This window comes from Akebia trifoliata, chromosome 4, assembly GCF_017979445.1.
Source record: "Akebia trifoliata isolate Shusen 1 chromosome 4, ASM1797944v1, whole genome shotgun sequence".
NCBI lineage: Eukaryota > Viridiplantae > Streptophyta > Magnoliopsida > Ranunculales > Lardizabalaceae > Akebia > Akebia trifoliata.
Window position 1 is genome coordinate 21,063,602 of NC_141378.1, and position 19,594 is coordinate 21,083,195.

Here is a 19,594-nt window from a genome sequence, read left to right on the forward strand (position 1 = left end):
ACAATGCTTTAGTATTTCTTCTTGTGTTTCCCACCCTTCCACCACCATTCCCTTATCTCCACCCATGTTCAAAAACAGTAGTACTTTATCAACACTAGTTTTTTGTCCTCCAACAGGAAATCTAATGACCCATATGAAGCTCACCTTGCTAAACTCCAACCCATAAGCTATCTCTTGGATCTCATCCTTTGACAAGTAATATTCACTACCAAATGAAACAAAAACAATTGAAGATCTACCCTTCTTGTTAAGCCACTCAATGAACTTTGATGAAAGAGCTATTAACCTTAAAGCATTTTTTGTTTTTTAACACAACAAACTATGAAACAAAGCTACCTTTCACATCACACAAAGGCGGGTAAGCCGCCAAGAAATTTACAAAGAAGAAACTCCATTAGTTTTCATTCTATTGGTAAAAGCCATTGAGATTATTCAAGAATACCAATGTAAGAAAGATTGAACAAAAATTAACATTTGCATAAGAATTAGCATAATAAATAAGTATTTCAATGAGATAAACATATATCCCTGCAATAAAGACAATATAACAACTATATTAACTATCTAAATAAGAAAATGAGTGATAGAATTGCTGATTTAGGAGTAGTGTTCGAAAGCTCTCTAGTTAAATAATAGTACACATGCTGCATGTGAGACCATACCCTCAGCTTATACGTAGACTACACTTATCCAAGATATAAAACTTGACTTTACAATGACAGCTAATATATGCTTTCACATGGTAAGGAAGTTCATTATTGTATACTTATTATACCAAGACAATTCAAGACATAAACATGGCTTTAAAATGACAGGTCACATGTACTTTCATACTTTCATGAGGTAAGGAAGTTTATAGTTATATAGTCATACTTGCTAGACCAAAAAGTCTCTAATGTTTTAGACATAATAATTTGGGAATCTACTTGAGGTCAGAAGTGATGTAGTTGCTACAATGCTTATACACAAAGGCACGAATATGCATAAACCCCACTAATCATCTCTAGCATATAAGCAAAATGTACGTTTAATGATAGCATGAAAACACATGTGCATTATTAAGAAAAAAATCACAAAAATGTCAAATGGTTTGGTTGACCAGTTCCCAATTGCATATGAGAAACTTATCAAGCAGAGTGATAAAATGTAGATTAAGCACATGTAAATAATAATAATAATAATAGTTACCGTAGCAAATATTGCTATTTTGAGTATTAAGACATTTCCATAAACCCTTGTAATTTTTATACTAAGGGTATGTTTGATTGCATGGAAAGTCACTTTCCATGGAATTTGAAATCCATGGAAAATTAGTTGTGGAAAATAGGTAGGGTTGGAAAATCAAATTCCACTGTTTGATTTCACTTGGATAAAATCATGGAAAAAATATGAGAAAAAATAAGAAGAGGAGAAGGAGGATGTGGCGACGACGAGGGCGACGGTGGCGGCGACGACGACGGCGGTGGGGATGGCGGTGGCTGCTACGACGACGATGGTGGAGGCGATGGCGGCGACGACGACGACGATGGTGGCGGCGGCGACGATGAAGGTAAGTGAGAAAAATGGGGGGAGAACTTGGTGGTGGTGGTGGTGGCGGAGGAGGTGAGGGATGGAGAAGAAGAAAAATAAGAAGAGAGAGAGAGAAGGTGGTCGGAGACGGAGCCGACGGCGACGGCGATGGTGACGACGACGACAAGGTTAGTGTAATGGTGGTGGTGGTGATGGTGGTAGTGGTGGTGGTAGGGAATAATTGATGATGGAAAACATGGGTGTATTTCATTTTCCAACCCATATGGGTGGGAAAATGAAATCCATGATTTAGTGGACTTTTTGAATGGGGTGGAAAATGAATTCCATTTCCATGTGCAATCAAACACTTGAAAAATGTCATTTTCCATGGAAATTGATTTTCCACCTTATTTTCCATGTGCAATCAAACATACCCTAAAAGTCCTTAAGTGATGTAGCGAACAATGATTTAATGTGGTGTAGTCAAACAAAAATGATGGGGGGGTGCAATGGCAATTTGTTTTGACTTGGGTTAGGCAACCGTCTTCCGAGTTCCAACTGATTTGTTTTGACTCATGTAAGAAAGATCCTCTCCTCTTGCCCTCTATCTCTCTATTCTCAAAATCTAATTCACTTCCCTGCTTGCCTTGCAGAGACTGCATAAAGTTGCTCTCTGTTATATCAGCGTAAGATCCTGAATCTGATTTTGGAATCATGGATGCATCTTTTGAGGAGGACGATATGGGATCTCTATTCGAAGGCATGATACTCTTCAATCCTTCCCAAATCACAGACAACGAAGATCATCATCCATCTCCAATTCCCACCACATCATCATCATCATCAACAACAACAACATCATCATCTTCTTCTTCATCTGCACCTCTTGATGAAAATCTCTTCTCTGATCTCACAATCGTCACTCCTATCGAAACCCTAACCTTACCACCACAATTTGATCCCTCCCCTATTACCACCTCTACTACCACAGTAGCAGAAGTGACCCCTCCTCAAGTTTCTCGACAACTTTCGAGAAAGAAGAAGAAATCAAGCATCAAGATCGGATACGGCAGAGACTCTTCCCTTCCTGATGAATCTTCAACAACAGCTGAATCGAATCCTCCATCTCTCACTTCCGATGATGCTAATTCCCTCCTCAAAGAATCGGAATCTCCTGAATTGGATTCTCAAACATTCACAATTGAAACTGAAATCGGTTCTGAAGACGCCAACGAGAAAAATATTTCGATACCTGGAGTTGATCCCCAGGCCGAGTCTCGTAAAGAAGACGGTGGTGATGGTTCGAATGAGGAGAAATTGGAGAAGATCAGGGCTCGGATTTCAGAGAAACTTGAGGAGATTCGAGGAGTGGCCGCGTCTCTCACAGCAATGAAGAAGGAGACGGCAATGAAGAGAAGGAAAGCGGCTGAGAATTTAGATTTATCATCCATTAAGCATAAACAGTTGGAAAGAGAATTGGAGGAAGCTTGTGAGGCTGAAGATTTCGAGAGGGCAGAAAGGGTCAGCGAGAGCCTTGCAGCTGCAGAAAAGGAGAAGGAAGGTTTTATGATTGCGGTGAGAGATGCCGAAGCAGATTGTGATTCTGTTGATTTGAAGATGCAGGAGGTTTTAGAATCTCAGATTGCAGCTGAGGAGGAAGGTGTGTTGTTGCTGGAACAATTTGCAAAGGTTAGTGGAAATCCATTCTTTATCGTAATAACAGAAGCAAGAGTTTAGTTCAAGATGCTTAGTTACATTAATCTATTATAGAATTAGGTTTATTTGATTGATTATATTCAGCCGTTACTTAATGTTTCAATTGAATTCTTCCATTATTATTGATACCATATTCACTTGAAAAAAGTGTAAATAACAGCTGTGACATGGTTAATTAAACACGGAAACATTTCAATTGTGTCAAAAATAAAGAACTAGGATAATTTTTTGTATGGGGATTGGGAAAGTGGGGAGGCAAAGAACTTGTATGGGTGTAGTGTATGGAAAGGCATTCTCAAAATTCTACTCAAATTCAAAAAGAGAGTAAAATTTAAAGTGGGAAGGGGTGATAAGGTGAGGTTTTGGGAGGACCCATGGTGTGGGGAGGGCACATTAAATGAAAGATTCTCGACGGTGTTTGCCTTATCGACTAAAAAGAGCTTCTCAATTGCTAGTTTCATGGTGGATGGCATAGGGAACACAAGGTGGGATTTGGGTTTTAGAAGTTGTTAAATGATTGGGAGGTGCCAGAGGTCATGAATTTATTGGGGTGCCTAGACAATATTCCAAGAGATTCAAATGGGGAGGATTTGAGGCACTAAATAGTAAAGGTGTTTTTTCAGTTAAAAACTTTTACAATGACCTAAATAAGAGTGGGTACACAACCTTCCCTCATATCGTTGTTTGGGGACCAAGGGTGCCTTCGAAGGTGGCCTTTTTCGAGTGGACAACCATTCAAGTTAAAACTCTTACTCTTGATCAACTGAGGAAGAAGTGTTTTTGTGGGCTGAATGTTTGTTATATGTGTATGAGTGACGAGGAGACATCGAACCATTTGCTAGTCCATTGCGAAGTGGCTAAGGAAATGTGGTTTAATTTTCTAGCTCATTTTAGTGTGGAGTGTTGTTTGCAAGATTCGATGACAGGCGTGATTACTTAATGGTTTCAATTGGGGGTGAGCTTTCGTTTGTCGAAGAGATTGTTCCCCTTTTGCGGTTGCTTGGGGCATTTGTAGGGAAAGGAACATAAGAACCTTTGAAGGAAAATCGAAATCTAATCAAGATATTTTTTTTGAGATTTTGGGGTTATTGTTCTTTTGGTGTAAAATTTTCAAAGAGTTTCAAGGGATCTTTTTTGAAGACTTTCTGGTCCGTTGGGATGTTGTTTGTAACCTTGTAGACTCGTAGTTTTCTTTCTTCTTTTTTATCTTTTCTTCTTGTTGTTTTTTCCTTGGTTGGTCATCTCGACCTTCCCGTTGTAATGTTTTCCTTTTCGTTTATTATAATAAAAAAAGGTGAAGAGGAAGGGAGAAATATTTATTGCATCAATACGTTATGACATCTACCAAATGAAGTCTTGGGTGTTGACTACTAGGAGCTACATCAACAGAGAGTAGGTGGAAGAGCTAGAGCGAGCAATTGGAACTATAAAATAGGTTGTTTGTCTTGGAAGTCAAGAGTTTTTTTAAAAACATTGGCAATCTCTGTAGAGAATGCATGATTTATATGGATGGCTAATTGTTTCCATGATAAGCAAATTGCCCATATGTAATATTTGTTGTAGTCTGCTAAGAATCAATTCATGATTCTTTTAAAACTGCTGGAGAGATTTCATAGGCCAATTAGCTAGATTGGTGATGCTTACAAGATTAAGTGCAAATGAATGTATATTATAGTTTCTTCTTTGCGATTTATCAATACAAAAAAAAAATAGTTTCTTCTTTGTGAGGAACGTTTGTTAGGGGTAGAAAAATTCTAGGTGGGGTTCTAATCGAAAATGAATGTGTATTGGTTCTAGAATTAGATCAATAGAGCTAGGGGAAAAAGAAGTTTCTTAGTGAGCATCACTAAGCATTTCTTAGCTCCTTTCTACATTTCAAGTTCCATAGCGATAGAGTTGGAGTTTTTTTTTTTTTTGGACTTTCTTTGGGAGCATAGGGAAAAAAGTTTGAAGTTTCAATAGGAGAATTGGAAGCTCATTTGTGTGCTTAGAATATCATCGAACTCCAACTGATTAAGAAGCGGCCATGACAAGTGGACCTCCGAATAAAGCTTAGAATAGAAATCAACAATCCCATCTCTAATACTTTCCTCCTCATACTTCCACACCCTGTTAATCTTGAGCTTAGAGATGATGTTGGTTCTATTATGATAGTTTGCCATTCGATGGAACAATTTTGAGTTTTGGTCACCTTCTTTCAACCAACTCACTCAGTTCTTTTGCTTCTAACTAGTTTTTTCCATTAGAACCAACTTTTGAAAGCGCGCCATAAGATTTACTCTTTCCTTGGCTGATAGCCCGCTTAACTCCTCTTTTCTGTTAATGCCCCCTTTCTTCACTTCCACTCGGCCAAACTTTTTTAAATTCCACTTCTTTAACTTCTCCTTAATAAACTTTAGCTTTGACCTAAAGGCGAAAGCCGACCTCCCCCCAAGGATGGGTTCATTCCACCAACTTTGAATTAAATTCACAAAGCCTTCTTGGATACGCCATATATTTTTGAATCGGAATGGAGTAGGTCTTCTTTCAACCTCGCTAACTGTCAAGGTGACAGGACAATCATCCGAGGTGGGGTTAGGAATTGTTTCTTGAACTAACCTCCCAAAGTGCTCCTCCCAATCATGAGAGACAAACTCTATCTAGCCTTGTGAGAGAAGGATCCTCTTGATTGTTCGTCTATGTGAACGCCTTCTCGCAAGGTGGAATATCCAAAAGCTCATTTCTACCCACAAACCCCTCAAATAATCTTAGCTTTGTACACCATCCCAAGCCCTCTCACTTCTCAACGCAAAATCTGATTACACTAAAGTCTCCCCCAAGACACCACGGCCGGTTCCAACGACACCCAACATCATCCAACTTCTCTCAAAATTGCACCCTATCCCTATTCGTAGTTGACCCATAAACACTTGAGAATACCCAAGAAAAATCTTCCCTTACCCACGTACAAAGGATTGAAGCTGAGAATGCCCCAATCAAAGATTCCTCCACAAAGATGACTCTTGTATCCCACATGACAATGATCCCACCTGCAACCCCCAAAGCAAACACAAAATACCAATCTTTATTGTTGCCCCCCCCTCCCCCAACTCCGCTATCAACCTGTTATCCACCTCCATAAGTTTTGATTCTTGCAAAGTTACAATATGGGGCTTGGCGATACAGATTACTGATTTAACCATTGCTCTCTTATCCTTATGATTGAGACCTCTCACATTCTAGGAAAGCAATTTAACTATTATTATTCGACAATGGTTTCAACATAACCGATTTGCCCCTCTTCCTAATTCCTCGGCTTCCTTCCTCGGCAACAAATTCTTCTTTAACACACAAGCCTCAATAATGACCTACCTGACAAGAGAAAGAGATTTGCGAACCAACACCTTCGCACTAACATTCAGTGGAAACATTGCACTACTGGTTAACCTCTCTGACTTTCGGTAAACTTAATTGACGTCTCTTTTCCTCCTCCAACTTGAACAAATATTTGGTTATTATCAATTGTCTTCCCAGAGCCATCTCCAGCAGCACTTTTGCAGCATTTCCTCTCCTAGCCAAGGACACCACCACTGTTAAACCCACATCTACATACTGCCCAAAAGTCAATCAGCTAGGTCGCAGATCAAAGCCTTCTCCTGATCAACTCGTCGACCCAAAGGCAAAATGCCAATATCCTGAAATACCAACTCACACCCACCTTTCTATGACAATGAATCGCAGGTACCCACTTCTAGATCTTCTCTGAAACTACCCATGAGAAGCCTTGAGCAGAAGCTAGTGTAGTCGACCAAGGGAAACAACGAGGAAAGCAAACTCCCGCATGTAAGGTTGACCAACCCAGGTTGAAAAACACCTCTCGATCGGTTCCCCGTACTCTAAACAACACCACACCCTCACCTTTAACCCCTAAGAAACAGAGAAGAGGTAGAGAGGAAGAAGAATGAAACACACCAGAAAAATATTTTCTGTGAAGCCTTCCAGAGTAGCCGAACCAAAAACCTATTCGCAATCATGGGCTGGGTTCAAGGCCAAAACAGTAAGCAGCCCAACGGGCTCAACATGATCCATTTCTTTTTCAAAATACCCTATGTCTGAAGTGGTGTCTTGGTTTGAAACACAACCAAGCCTAGTGGGCTCTACACCCAAAACAAACTCATTCGCAACAAGCCCATTGGGGTCTACACCCAAAAAAACAATACACGAATCCAGTCCAATGAAACGAGTAAACTCAGCCTCCTCATCTGATTGAATCAAAATTGAGTTAGGGACAAAAGACCCACATGAATCCCCTTTCGAGCCAAGCCCAATCACATCAGTTGCATCTGGATCCACAACCCTCAAAGATAGAATACAGAAATCAACCACCTCCTACACTGCACCTGATCCTTTCTCAAGAAGAGACTTCACCTGACACGTGTCTTCAATTTTTGCATACGTGGCTGCAAGAAAAATCAAATTTGAATTAGGATTTGAATCCATCTCAAATCCGGGATCTGATATTCCACCAGGTCTTCTTCCCTTTTCCTTCAACAACCCAACCTCTATTGCCTGAGACGACGGAGCTTTGCCTCCAAACGATAGATTCTGAATTGGTTCTTTACTTGGCCTACAAATAAAATTACTACCTCCAACACCTTCTTCTTGGCTTCGAACCATAAAACCTAGGAATGATTTCATTTCACTCCATCGAATACCCACTCTGTACTCAAAACCCTCTTTACAGACTTTAATACTTCTTACGATCTTTCTTTCTCAATCCCGAACCTTCAATTTTTCCCTACTCAAATCTTCAAACCTATGATTAATGTCTACGAACTCTAGGAGTCCCCCCAAAGCATTTCCAATGGAGAGGAAAATCTCCTCATACCAAAGTTGAAATGGTAGACCCCAGACTTCAATCAAAGCATCTTCTTTCCAGCAAGAAGGGATTTGGTTGATCAGCACGAACCATGGCCTCACATGGACAACTCCATCCTAAATTCGAAACGATTTCGGTTCCCAATAAAAGTTAAACAAACAACCATCTACCACAAATAACAAACTCCTAGATTGATTTACCAGGATGAACAAAAATTTCAAGAGCCCTCCCTCAAGCTCTTTAATTGCCTCTTTCATTGTCCTCCCAACGCATCAATTGATTTGATAGGATCTGATAACTCGCATACCAAAGCATTCTACCAAACTCCAAACAAATTAACACTTTTTTCCTTCAAAGCATGGGGCCCAGCTACCAACCCATGTTCTTTTGGTTAAGGGTCCACAAGTCCAACAACTGAACTTGTTGAGGCCTTAATAGTCCAAAAATCCTTTTCTTTCAAAAAAGCTTCAGCCAACTCGCACACAGCACCCTTAGGTCCTTCTAGTATGAGCAAAGATGTGCCCCACCTTTTCTCATTAAACTTGGGCACTCTAACATATCTGTTTTTGTCTTTGCTACCTCCAACATCTACCAGCACCCTTCCATTCAACGTAGATTTACTCCAAATGGGTTTACCTCAGCTTTTCACTCCAGCCTTAACTAAGCAAGACCAAGCCAACACGTTTCTGCAAAGGAGCACCATAGAGACATTGTTTGATTTCCGCTCTCCACAACAATAATCCTTCTTTGGTTCTTGACCTGACCTAATTTTAACTCAAAAACCTTCAACTCCACTTGAACTAACCTCACTCTTCAACATACACAATCTCTTTGTTTTGCTTCGTCGATCTCTTGTGATTCCTCACCATGATCTCCAAATCTTCGTGACTACCTTTTTAGAATATTCTGACGAGATGACAAAAATTAAATCTGGCACACCTGATCAGTTGTGGTGGATGTTGTCGAATTCAAATGATTTACAGTCATAGCAAGAGCGTGGATTGGCTACATATGCCGACTCTGTTTCCACTCCTCACCTTCTTGCCCATGCATAGTCTTCTCTCATCTTTCCCAATTTTGATTTTGATCCAATTCCAACCTTCGATGCGAACAAGAACCATCAATGCAAGCGAAATTCTCCCGTCCAATCCAACAGATCTTGGCGCACATTCATGTTGCATGAAACCCTAGATCATTCCCAATCATTTTATTATCATCTCTATTCCCTTCCTAAAAGCATAAACCCTAATTTCCATCCACATCACTCCTCGATCAAGAAAATTTCGAGATTAGGCTTCTTTTCAATGGTAGATAATGAATCACAACTCGAATTGACTGTTGGGATGTCCCTAGTGTAGATTCAGACTGATTGAGAATCGATTCATGGAGCAAAATAGAGAAATTTTGACCTTTTTCAATTGAGGATTTCGTGATCTCAGAGAGAGAGTAAGAGAGAGAAATGCGATGATTTTATGTACGTAATCCCTCTAAACCTCTCATCTTGCTTCATTTTGTATTTAAAAATCCAGTGGAAAGTGACTTTCTTTTCTTGGAGTATGGCCTTGAATAGAGTTCTAACCATAGACCACCTTAAAAGTCGTGATGTAATTATAATGTTTTGCCTCATATGTAAGTCAAAGGGTGAATCCCTAAATCACCTTCTCCTTCATTGTCCTATGGCTTGAGTAGTCTAGAATGCCTTATTGCCCTTTGTTTGGTTAACAGCGCTTGGGAGGCCGCCGACTTTGGATTAGATCTTTAGAAGAGGCTCTTAAGCTCTTAATTTTTGTTGCATGTGTAAGGAGAATAGCAAATCAGTTGATCTCATTCTCGTGCATTGCATTATAGCGCATTAGGTTTGGTCGCATTTTTTGTTATTATTTGGTTTGGAGGGTTGTTTCACATCCTCTTTGCGTTTATTGTTGGATTTTTATTGCCTTAGGGATTTTTCGTTTCTAAAGTCAGTGTATTATATGGGTTCTTCTGCCTTTTGCCATTAAGCGAGGCCTATGGAAAGAAAGAAATAATCGTATTTTCAAAGGGAAGGAGCGGCCCTTTCATGATCTAATCATTTTTGTTTTAGCTATTTTTTTTTGTGGGACAAACTTTATATAGAATTTAAGGGGATTTTCTTGTAAGATGGACCAGGATCTGTGACCTTGATGTGGGGTAGTTTCTTTTGACTGTTGGGTCTGTATCCTTCTTGTTGTACCTTGGAATGGTCATCTCGACCTTCATTTTTTCTCATCCTTTTAATAAAATTATCTTTACTAATTAAAAAAATTATATATATATATTTATTTATTGGTAAAAAAGATATATTAAAAAAAAATGGCAGTCGAGATGACCAAACCCAAAGGATATACAATGCTATAGTAATTAAAGCTGAATTCCAATAAGTGGCTCTGTTAGAAGAAATTAGTTGGAAACAAAGGTCTAATTTTAATACAAAATTAAAATTCTTTCACCGTGTTACTAATTTTAATAAAAGAAGGAATTTAATTGGGAAGATTTTGGTGGAGGATAGATTGCTTGAGGATGAAGAGAGTATAAGAAACTCCATCATGGGTTACTATCATAATCGTTATTTGGAGGAGTTCTAGGAAAGACCTTTGTTGGATAACTTAGTTTTTGATAATATTTCCGAGAGTGATAGGGATTGGCTTGAAAGACTGATTGGAGAGGATGAGGTTCTACAAGCAATCAACAGCATGTCCAACGATAAGGCTCCAGATCCCGATGATTTTACGATGAGTTTCTACAAAGTTTGTTGGGATGTGGTAAAGGAGGATTTGTGTAGGGTTATGAGTGATTTCTACAAGGAAGGTTTCTTGGAGCATGGTTCGAATTCAACTTTCATTACTTTGATTCCTAAGAAAGAAGGGTGGAGGAGTTGAGAGATTTCAAGCCTATTAGTTTAATTTTGTCTGCTTATAAGATTTTATCGAAAATTCTTGCCTTGAGATTAAAAGTAGTGATTCCAAAAATTATTGACAAGAAGCGAGAGGCTTTCATCAAAGGTAGACAAATTTTGGTGGCCAATGAGTGCATAGACTCTAAGAAAAGGACAGGCAGGGCAGGGCTTATATGTAAAGTTGACATCGAAAATGCCTTTGATTATGTTAATTGGAGCTTCCTTTGGTATCTTTTGTACAGTATGGGGTTTGGTGAGAAATGGATTAATTGGATGAGCAAATGTGTTTCTTCAGCCTCCTTTTTTCATTTTGGTTAATGGAAGCCTAGGTGGCTATTTTAGAATCTCTAGAGGTATTAGACAAGGTGATCCGCTATCCCCCTTTCTTTTCAATATAGTTGTCTAAGCTGTGGGTAAAATGTTCCCTCGAGCCACCTCTTTGGGAGTGTTCTCTAGTTTTGGTGTAACTAGTAATGGACCGCAAGTCTCGCAACTTCAATTTGCAGACGACATGTTAGTTTTTTTTTAGATGCCAATACGAGTCAAGTTTGTTTCCTTAAGGGACTCCTTTGTTGGTTTGAGGTGCTTACCCATCAATTTGAGAAAGAGCAACCTTTATGTTGTGGGCGATGTTTTGATATTGAGGCATAGGCAGATTTTTTGGGTTGTCAAGTTAGTTCCTTGCCTTGTACCTATCTGGGACTCCCCTTGGGAGCAACACACAAACCTTTGTTAGTTTGGGAGGCCCTAATTGAAAGGATGAGAAAGAGGCTTAATGCGTGGAAAGCTAGATACCTGTCAAAAGGGGGGAAGATGACTCTTATTAGAAGCATTTTGTCTAACATTTCGATTCATTTCTTATCCTTGTGTTACCCAAGAAGATTGAGAAGTTGGTTAGAGATTTCTTGTGGAATGAAAGATTGGGTAATAATAAGCTTCACCTTGTGAACTGGAAGTTGGTGTGTCGTCATAGGAAGTTAGGGGGTCTTGGTTTTAGAAGATTTAAGTCAGTGGATAAAGCTTTGCTAGGGAAGTGGAGTTGGCGTTTTGGTATTGAAAGAGAGGAGCTTTGGAGAAAATTTGTTGTCGCGAAGTTTGGCGAGGAAGCTAGAGGGTGGAGTAGTTTGCCTAGTAATATCCCATTCGGTTGTGGAGTTTGAAAAGGCATCTTAAGAGTGGGAGGAATCTTGAGTGAGCATGTTCGTTTCGAGCTAGGGAGAGGAGATCGTATTCTTTTCTAGGAAGATCACTGGTGTGGCAAAACTCCGTTGTGACTTATATTTCCAGGCCTAAACTCTATTTCCATGAGGAAAAGAATGTTTGTTTATGCTTTCTTGGTCCCAAACAAGAGGGGTGAGTCCTGAGACTTGGGTTTTAGAAGAAGATTAAATGACTGGGTAATTGAAAACGCAATCTCTATCCTGGATTTGCTAGCCTCAATGAGTGCTTCGATAGATGGGGTTGATCATCGAATTTGGAAAGGTAGTACGGATGGTCGTTTTTCTATCAAGTCTTTCTACTCACTTCTTGAAGGTAACGAAGAGGTGTGTTTCCCTTCTTCAATTATTTGGTCCTCTAAGGTGCCAACGAAAGTGTCCTTTCTTTTGTGTTTGGCGGCCTTAAATAGACTCCCCACGATTGAATGTCCTTCTCTCAATTTAAGGTTTCTTGGTTCCAGCCGCGGTCGTTTATTTCTCCTCTTTGGATGGAAGACTCCCTTTCATGGTAGTAAAGTAAGAATTGTATGGAAATTAACACCTTTTGCAATTTGTTGGGGTTTGTGAAAGAGAGGAATTCCCGAACTTTCGATGGGAAAGAGAGAACCCGTCAAGAGATAATCTTCAATATCATTGGCTTGATGTTTTATTGGTGCAAGCAATTTAAGGAATTTCAGGGTGATTTCTTTGAAGATTTTGTTTTTAGATGGGATAATGTGACTAGAGAGTAGTTTCTTTGCTTCTTTGTCTAGCTTTTCTTTGTCCTTATTCTTCTTCTTGTTTTCTCTGTAGCCTTTGAGGACCCCTTGTCCTCCCATTAATAAATTTTCACTTACCAAAAAAAAAAAAAAAAATTTATACTACAAACCCAATCCCATCTCCCCACAAAATCATCAAAGAACAACCACCCTCCCCCCCACTCTTTGAGTGCCTTACACCAAAAAAAAAAAGAGAGGTCCAAAACAGAAATCACTACATCATTCACACTTGACTCCTTGCCATCAAAGATCCATTTATTTCTCTCCTTTCATAACTCCGAACCATTTGCAAATGGCAAAAAACTCTGAAGTAACTTTTGTGCAGATGAGAAACCTACATCCCAATGAAGCCACAACTGAAGCAAGGACTTCACCGACAAGGGAAACGACTAGCAACTCTAAACATTGAAACAAAAAAGATGCCCCCAAAATTGTTGAGAAATGGGAAAATGCAAAACAATATGATCCACTGACTCCCCTCTTCGCTTGCAAAGGAAGCAGAAATTAGGATCCACCATCCCTCTTTTAATGAGTTGGATCTTTGGTAAGAGTTCTCCCCAAAGCTGTAGCCCACATAAAGGAGACCTTCGATGGCATCTTGCAACCCCTAATCATCTTTGGTGGAAATGAATGACTCTTGGAATGCCTCATCACTTGATAAAAAGATTTAACCAAAAAGCCACCATCAAGAATCCCCTCCCAAAATCTGCAATCCTCCCTATCCAAAAGTAATTGAGACCCCTTCCACCATACATGACTTAGCAATGCTTTCAATGTCCCAGTCATTTAGGGATCTTCTAAATCCCAAAGTCCCCCTTATCCACTCTCCTCACAAGTAAGGAAATCACTTCACTTTTTTTCTGAGAAATCCCAAATAGGTCTGGGAATTGCTCCTTAAGTGGAACATCACCGCATCAACAATCCTCCCAGACCTGATCCTTCTCCCTTTCCTAAACTGCACTTTCATTTCAAACACCAGAACTTTTAGTACTCCTTTCCAAACACCACATCCGTGAGCACCCTGAGCCACACCACTTTCCGAACCATGCATTTTTACGCCGTATTTTTCAGTAACCAAAGGCTCTCTTCGTCCACTCCAAACCTCCCAAGCCATTTACCTAAGAGAGCTGCGTTCGTCCGCCCAACTTTTTGAAGTCCAACCCTCCCTCCTTTGAAGAGCAAATGATCTTCCACCCTACCATGTGAAATTTCCTTTTCCCTTAAATCCCATGCACAAGAAGTCTCAAAATAGTTTATCTAGCTTATATTCTAAACTTCGACGAATCGAGAACCAACGACATAAAATAGACTGGTATATTTGCCAAGGTCAATTTGATCAGTATCATTTTTCACCCTTTAGAGAGATATTTCGACTTCCATTATTCCATATACCAAGTCTCCTCCCCACCTTCACCAAAACCGACTCCCATATCATCTTACTGTTATATGCTACTCCCAAAGGTAACTCTAAGTCATTGAAGGAGTGAGAAAGTTTGTTCTTCGAAAATTTTGTAATTAGGTGGGGAAGCATTGTAAGAGGGAGAGATCCTGAATTTTGTTTATGTTCCTTTTCTCTTTATAAATCTTTTTGGTGATAAAAAAAAGGGAAAGAAAAAAAACTGTTGATGGGGCCGGTGAACACTTTCTTCTGACTGTTGTACGACAGAATTTTGCATAAAAAGTTCAACACCATCTCGAGAAACTCACCTTTATACCATGGACATGGCTGTGCTAAGATCCCTTTTTTATCTTTTTTTTTTTTTTTTTTTCCTTCCCATGTTATCACTTCTTTTTTATAGTTTTCTTGAGGTTTACTCCCTTATTATTCCAGAAGCTGAATAAACTTTTAACTCTTTCTAGATTTAGCTTAAAACTTTATTTAATATTTATTTGTGTTTCACAGGATGCTGAAGATAATGCACATTTAGTCTTGAAGAATGCAGAAGAAGTCTCTTCTAAAGAAATGAGCGAATGGCTATCATCAGTTGAATCCTTAGAGTTGAAGAAAATGGAATTGGAAATTGAATCACATTTAATAAATGATGCACGTTTGGGATTGAATAATTCCATTGAGTACATGATCGAGGATGACAATCGAGAAAAAGAACTTCTTTGTAAGAAACAAAATGTCCTGACTGAGGAATTAGAGAAGCTACTTGATTTGGTAAGACAAAAGGAAGCGGAGATTGCGGAAAACGGTTCTAAAATACAAGAAGTTGAGAAAAGGATTTCTGGTGTGGTGTCTGGGTTTCATGAGGCACAATCAAGTATTGATATGAAGTATGATAACATGCAGACAGTCCTTTCAAGGATGGATTTAGAAAGTGAAACTTCATCCATGAAAAAGAACGAAATTGATGAGTTCTTTTCTCAAGAAGAAAATAGGGGAGCAAAACTCAGAGAACTTGCCAGTGTTTCCATGGTCGAGGCAAAATCATGCCAAGAACTTGTTGCTCTAAGAAAGTCTCTGGCATTGCCGATTTTGAAGTCTAGGGAGGTTAGAGTGGAACTTGCCAAAACTGAAGAGAAAATTTTAGAGGATCTCCAAATACTTAGACAAGAAGTGTCTGCTGCAAGAGCTTCTCTACAGGTAAATTATGCTCTCTAACAGTCTCATGTTCTGTCATTTTGGTTATATGTTATTTTTGGCCATATTACTTCTATAATATTAAATGCTTAAGGATTCTCTAGGAATTTCTTTAACTGCTCGGTCTAGACAATTTCGGTTTTTATTTTGATCAAATCTTTACCCTAGATGGGATTTTGAACCTTGGGTCATGTTGATGCTCTTGAGTATCAAGAAACTTGTTGGAGTAATCTAGAGGATCCACCAAGTTATTTATGATGCCAAAAAATGAATTGGTACCTCTAGTGGTGAGTCCCTGATGAAGATCTTAATTACGTGGTGTTTTAATACTGATGCTCACTACCAGGAGATAAGTCTTATGATAGCATCACTTGTTTGAATGGAAAACACCTCGATTTAGGATGTACCCGTAATCACAAATATTTTAGACAAAGAAACACCAAGGCTGAATAGATTGGCAGGGGAAAAAAGGGGGAAAAAGAAAATGAAATGAAACCTAGAGCATATTTTTAAGTTTCTAAAAAATTCTGATTGTAAATTTAGCGCACTATGGACTAAAGAAAAACCCAACAAATTATTGACTTTCGTAAAAAAAAAGATGGAAGTCTATGTTCACCAATGGTCACTTTTTTTCTCTCTTTTTCTTTTTCTTTTTCTTTTTATTTTTTTCCTTTGTTTGGTAAGACATCCGACCAGCAAAGAAGACAATAAACCCAAAAATAATTGTCAAGAAATAGGATCTTTTTTCTACAAACTTAACACAGTCTAAGGGTCATCTCCAACCATGTTTATTTATTCATTAAAATATATATAGTTTGAAGGTCAGAAATAGAAATTGATGTATCTTTGTTACATAGCTTGAAATTTGTCTTCCCCACATGTTCTCAGATTTTTGTTCTCAATTGTAGCAATGAAAATTAGTTACCAAAAAAAAAACTTTAAACTATGAAAATAAGAATTGATTAGCATATGTATAAAATTAATTTGATTTGTCAAACCCCTAGCTCTAAATGTTCAATAAATGAATACGACTGGAATTGTTAACAATTGTTGGTCTTCAATCACCTAAGTCAAGAAATTTATATAAAATCTAATCTATGGAAACATCTTCGAACCTTCAGAGCATATGCACAATAATATTAGTAAGATTTTGACCATTTTGAGAGTTGCCAAGATCTCTGGATGTGCAATGCAGGAACAAAAGCCATCTCTTGAAACAACTGGAATCCCTTAATTTTGTGAAATGTACACAATTTATAGGATGTATGCATGATACCATGCAGGCGAGGAAATTGAAAATTAAGACAAACTAGTGTGGCTAGTCTGGTTACTTGATGAGTATTGCTGATGAAATTGGCACTATATCTAATAGAAAGCTTTTTCTTTCTATTTTTTATTATTATTATTACTATTATTTTTTATTGGTAATATAATTTCCTTGAGCAAGGAAAGGGGGTTGAGATGACCAACCTGGTGCAAGAGAGGAAAATAAAAAGAATGAAACTGGTAAAGATTAAAACACACATAGAAGATTAGCTCACACCAGCAGGCAAGAGACACACTTGTACTACGAGTCTCTAATATACATACACTGTCTCATCTAAACAGAAATTCTTCAAAGAGCACCCCTAAAAATTCCTTGAAACTTTTGCACCAAAAGAAAAGAAAGTCTAAAAAGAGATGATCTCTTAAAGAGAGCGCTCACATCCATCAAAACCCACAAGAACTCAGAGATTCCTTTCCTTCCAAATGCTCCAATACACTGGAAGGGGGTTATAGCCCACAAGATTCATGAGATTAAGTGAAATGAAGAAGAAGATGATGAACATTTTCCCCATAAACCAACCTGATATAGAAAACAAAAGGTGGCCCAAATGAAATCAGATGAACGAGGTTTGGACAGGCAGTCAGTTCGGGTGTTTTCATGGTTAAATCCTTTTTTATATTCTTTGTGTCTTCTTAATGAACATCCTTTCCCTTTTGTGGCTATTTGGGGTCCAAAGGGATTCCCTCGAAGATTGCGTTTTTCATATGATGTGCTTGGTTGAGGAAAGTGCTCATAATGGATCAAGTCATTAAGCAAGGCTTCCAAGGACCCAATATATATCTTATGTTCATTTAGGATGAGGAGTTTGCCAATCGTGTTTTTATTCACTGTGCAGTTGCCCGTGATGTGTGGGTTTCTTAGGCCTGTTTGGTGTTTTGGGCTGTTTTCCAGGCTTCATCTGGTCTCTATTTCAGGCTTGGGCTCGATTGGGCTTCTCATTTAGGAATGCTAAGAGGGTCCTCTGGAGTCTTGTACCTTTTGCAGTGTCTGGGGAACTTGGAAAGAACGTAATTGCCACTGTTTTGAAGTGGAAGCCGCTTCAGTTTCTGAGTTGTGTTTATTTTTGGTGTAAGGTGTTCAAGGAGTTTAGCGGGGTTGTTTTCGATGATTTTATACGTTGGTGGGATTCCTCTTTTTCTTTGTGTCTTTGTTAAGTTGGTCAGCTTGACCACTTTTCAATAATAAAAAATATATCAGTTGATTATGAAAATTCTATTCAGAATTGCCTCCCAAATGAAGATATTTTGCGAGGCACATTTGGACCCCAGATTGCTATAAATAGGAAACAGCGTCTGTGAACCAATAGAAATGAAAGTGATCAAATAATCTTACAGAGAAAACCTCATCTTGGCTACCATCACAAACCCATGGATCAGTTTCTTTTTTTCTTTTCTTTTTTTGCTAAGAGTTTTATTTGGGTTTGAGATTTTATATGAGCCTGATCATAATTGTAAACAACGACTGAAATTGTTTGAAAGAGTGTTATAATGTTTTGTAATATAGAGATAATAGTTTGAGCCAAACCTTTGTGATGCTTGAATGGTGTACTTTATTATTTAATTAGGGTGTGATAAATAATTTAAGAAATTGCGGTGTAATAAGTAAAAGTTGGGGTGCCAATAGCAGCTCTCTAATTAAATTCTCTAATTTTTAAAGGAACTCTCTTCAACAAGGTCAAGCATCCAGCAAGAAATTGCTTCTTCAACGCAACGGATATTCTTCATAGACAAGAGAATCCCTGAACTGGAATCTGAAAAGAAAGTTGCTGCTTCTGCAAGAAATTTCAAGGAAGCCGGGCGAATAGCTGGTGAGGCAAAAACACTAATTGTTGAAAAAGAAAGCATACAGATTAAGACAGAGGCAGCCGTTTTAAAGCTTGGTAACATAGAAGGAGAGATTGAAGACACTATCAAAAGATTGAATGAGACAGAGGAGCTAATTTTGTTCAAGGAAAAAGAAGCCGCATTGGCAGGTTGGCAAAGATTACGTTTGGTTTCTGCTGTTGCCATGGCCGAGAGATCAGCTTCTCTTGAGTTAGGTGACCTTGAAGAAGCTAAAATTTTACTTGTCGAAGCTGATTTAGCGGATTCTCAAGCAAAGAAGCTTCAACAAACTTACAATCTCAAAGAAGAAGATTTTGTAAGTACAATAGAACATTTGATATCCATGGAGCTTATCGCCAATGTTGGAGGGAAAGAGTTAGTTGAAATGGCTGCATCCGTTTCTCTTCCTGCAGCATGAGATCACAACCATCGGTTACATGAAGCATGAGATCATTCCTATGTAACCGTAATTAGAATTTGTGTACCATCTGCTGTGTATTATTCCATTCTTTCCAGCCATTTAATTCCTTTTTCAACTCTTAGGTAACATCTGCAACCACTCCATTTTTGCTTATCATTAGTTTGGTTATATTTATTTGTTTCCGTTAGATTTCCTGCTAGTTATTGATGAGGGAGTTTATTGTGCGGTGGAAATTCATGCTTGAACAATTATGTAATTAATGGTTTTTCTGTGAAAAAATCTGAAGTGAAATTTGTCTATATTACACAGGTATATGCAGCAGTTCATAAAATTCCTCGTGTTCTGTTTGGGTTTCTTCATATGTGTTGTGTTATAAAACATTCTTGCAATACTTCAAGACCTCCAGATAATTTCAATGCTATTCATTTAACAGGGAAGTTTGCATAGTTTTTTTTTTTTTCAAA

At 38.5% G+C, this 19,594-nt stretch overlaps 1 protein-coding gene across 1 annotated transcript; it reads left to right on the top strand.

The window, feature by feature from the left end:
* Nucleotides 1-1,965: 1,965 nt before the first annotated feature.
* Nucleotides 1,966-19,429, top strand: LOC147404431 (neurofilament light protein). Its single transcript, XM_086440371.1, has 4 exons — nt 1,966-2,086; nt 2,163-3,198; nt 14,876-15,562; nt 18,543-19,429. Exons 2-4 carry the CDS (start codon nt 2,224-2,226, stop codon nt 19,125-19,127), a joined length of 2,247 nt encoding a protein of 748 aa, XP_086296497.1. The 5' UTR covers nt 1,966-2,086; nt 2,163-2,223; the 3' UTR covers nt 19,128-19,429.
* The last annotated feature ends 165 nt before the right edge of the window (nt 19,430-19,594 follow it).

Bases quoted from the DNA above. Each gene is read 5' to 3' on its own strand.
- LOC147404431 (XM_086440371.1), top strand. From the start codon at position 2,224: ATGGATGCATCTTTTGAGGAGGACGATATGGGATCTCTATTCGAAGGC. The intron at 3,199-14,875 runs GTTAGTGGAAAT...TGTGTTTCACAG, and splicing joins TGCTGGAACAATTTGCAAAG to GATGCTGAAGATAATGCACA. The intron at 15,563-18,542 runs GTAAATTATGCT...TAATTTTTAAAG, and splicing joins CTGCAAGAGCTTCTCTACAG to GAACTCTCTTCAACAAGGTC.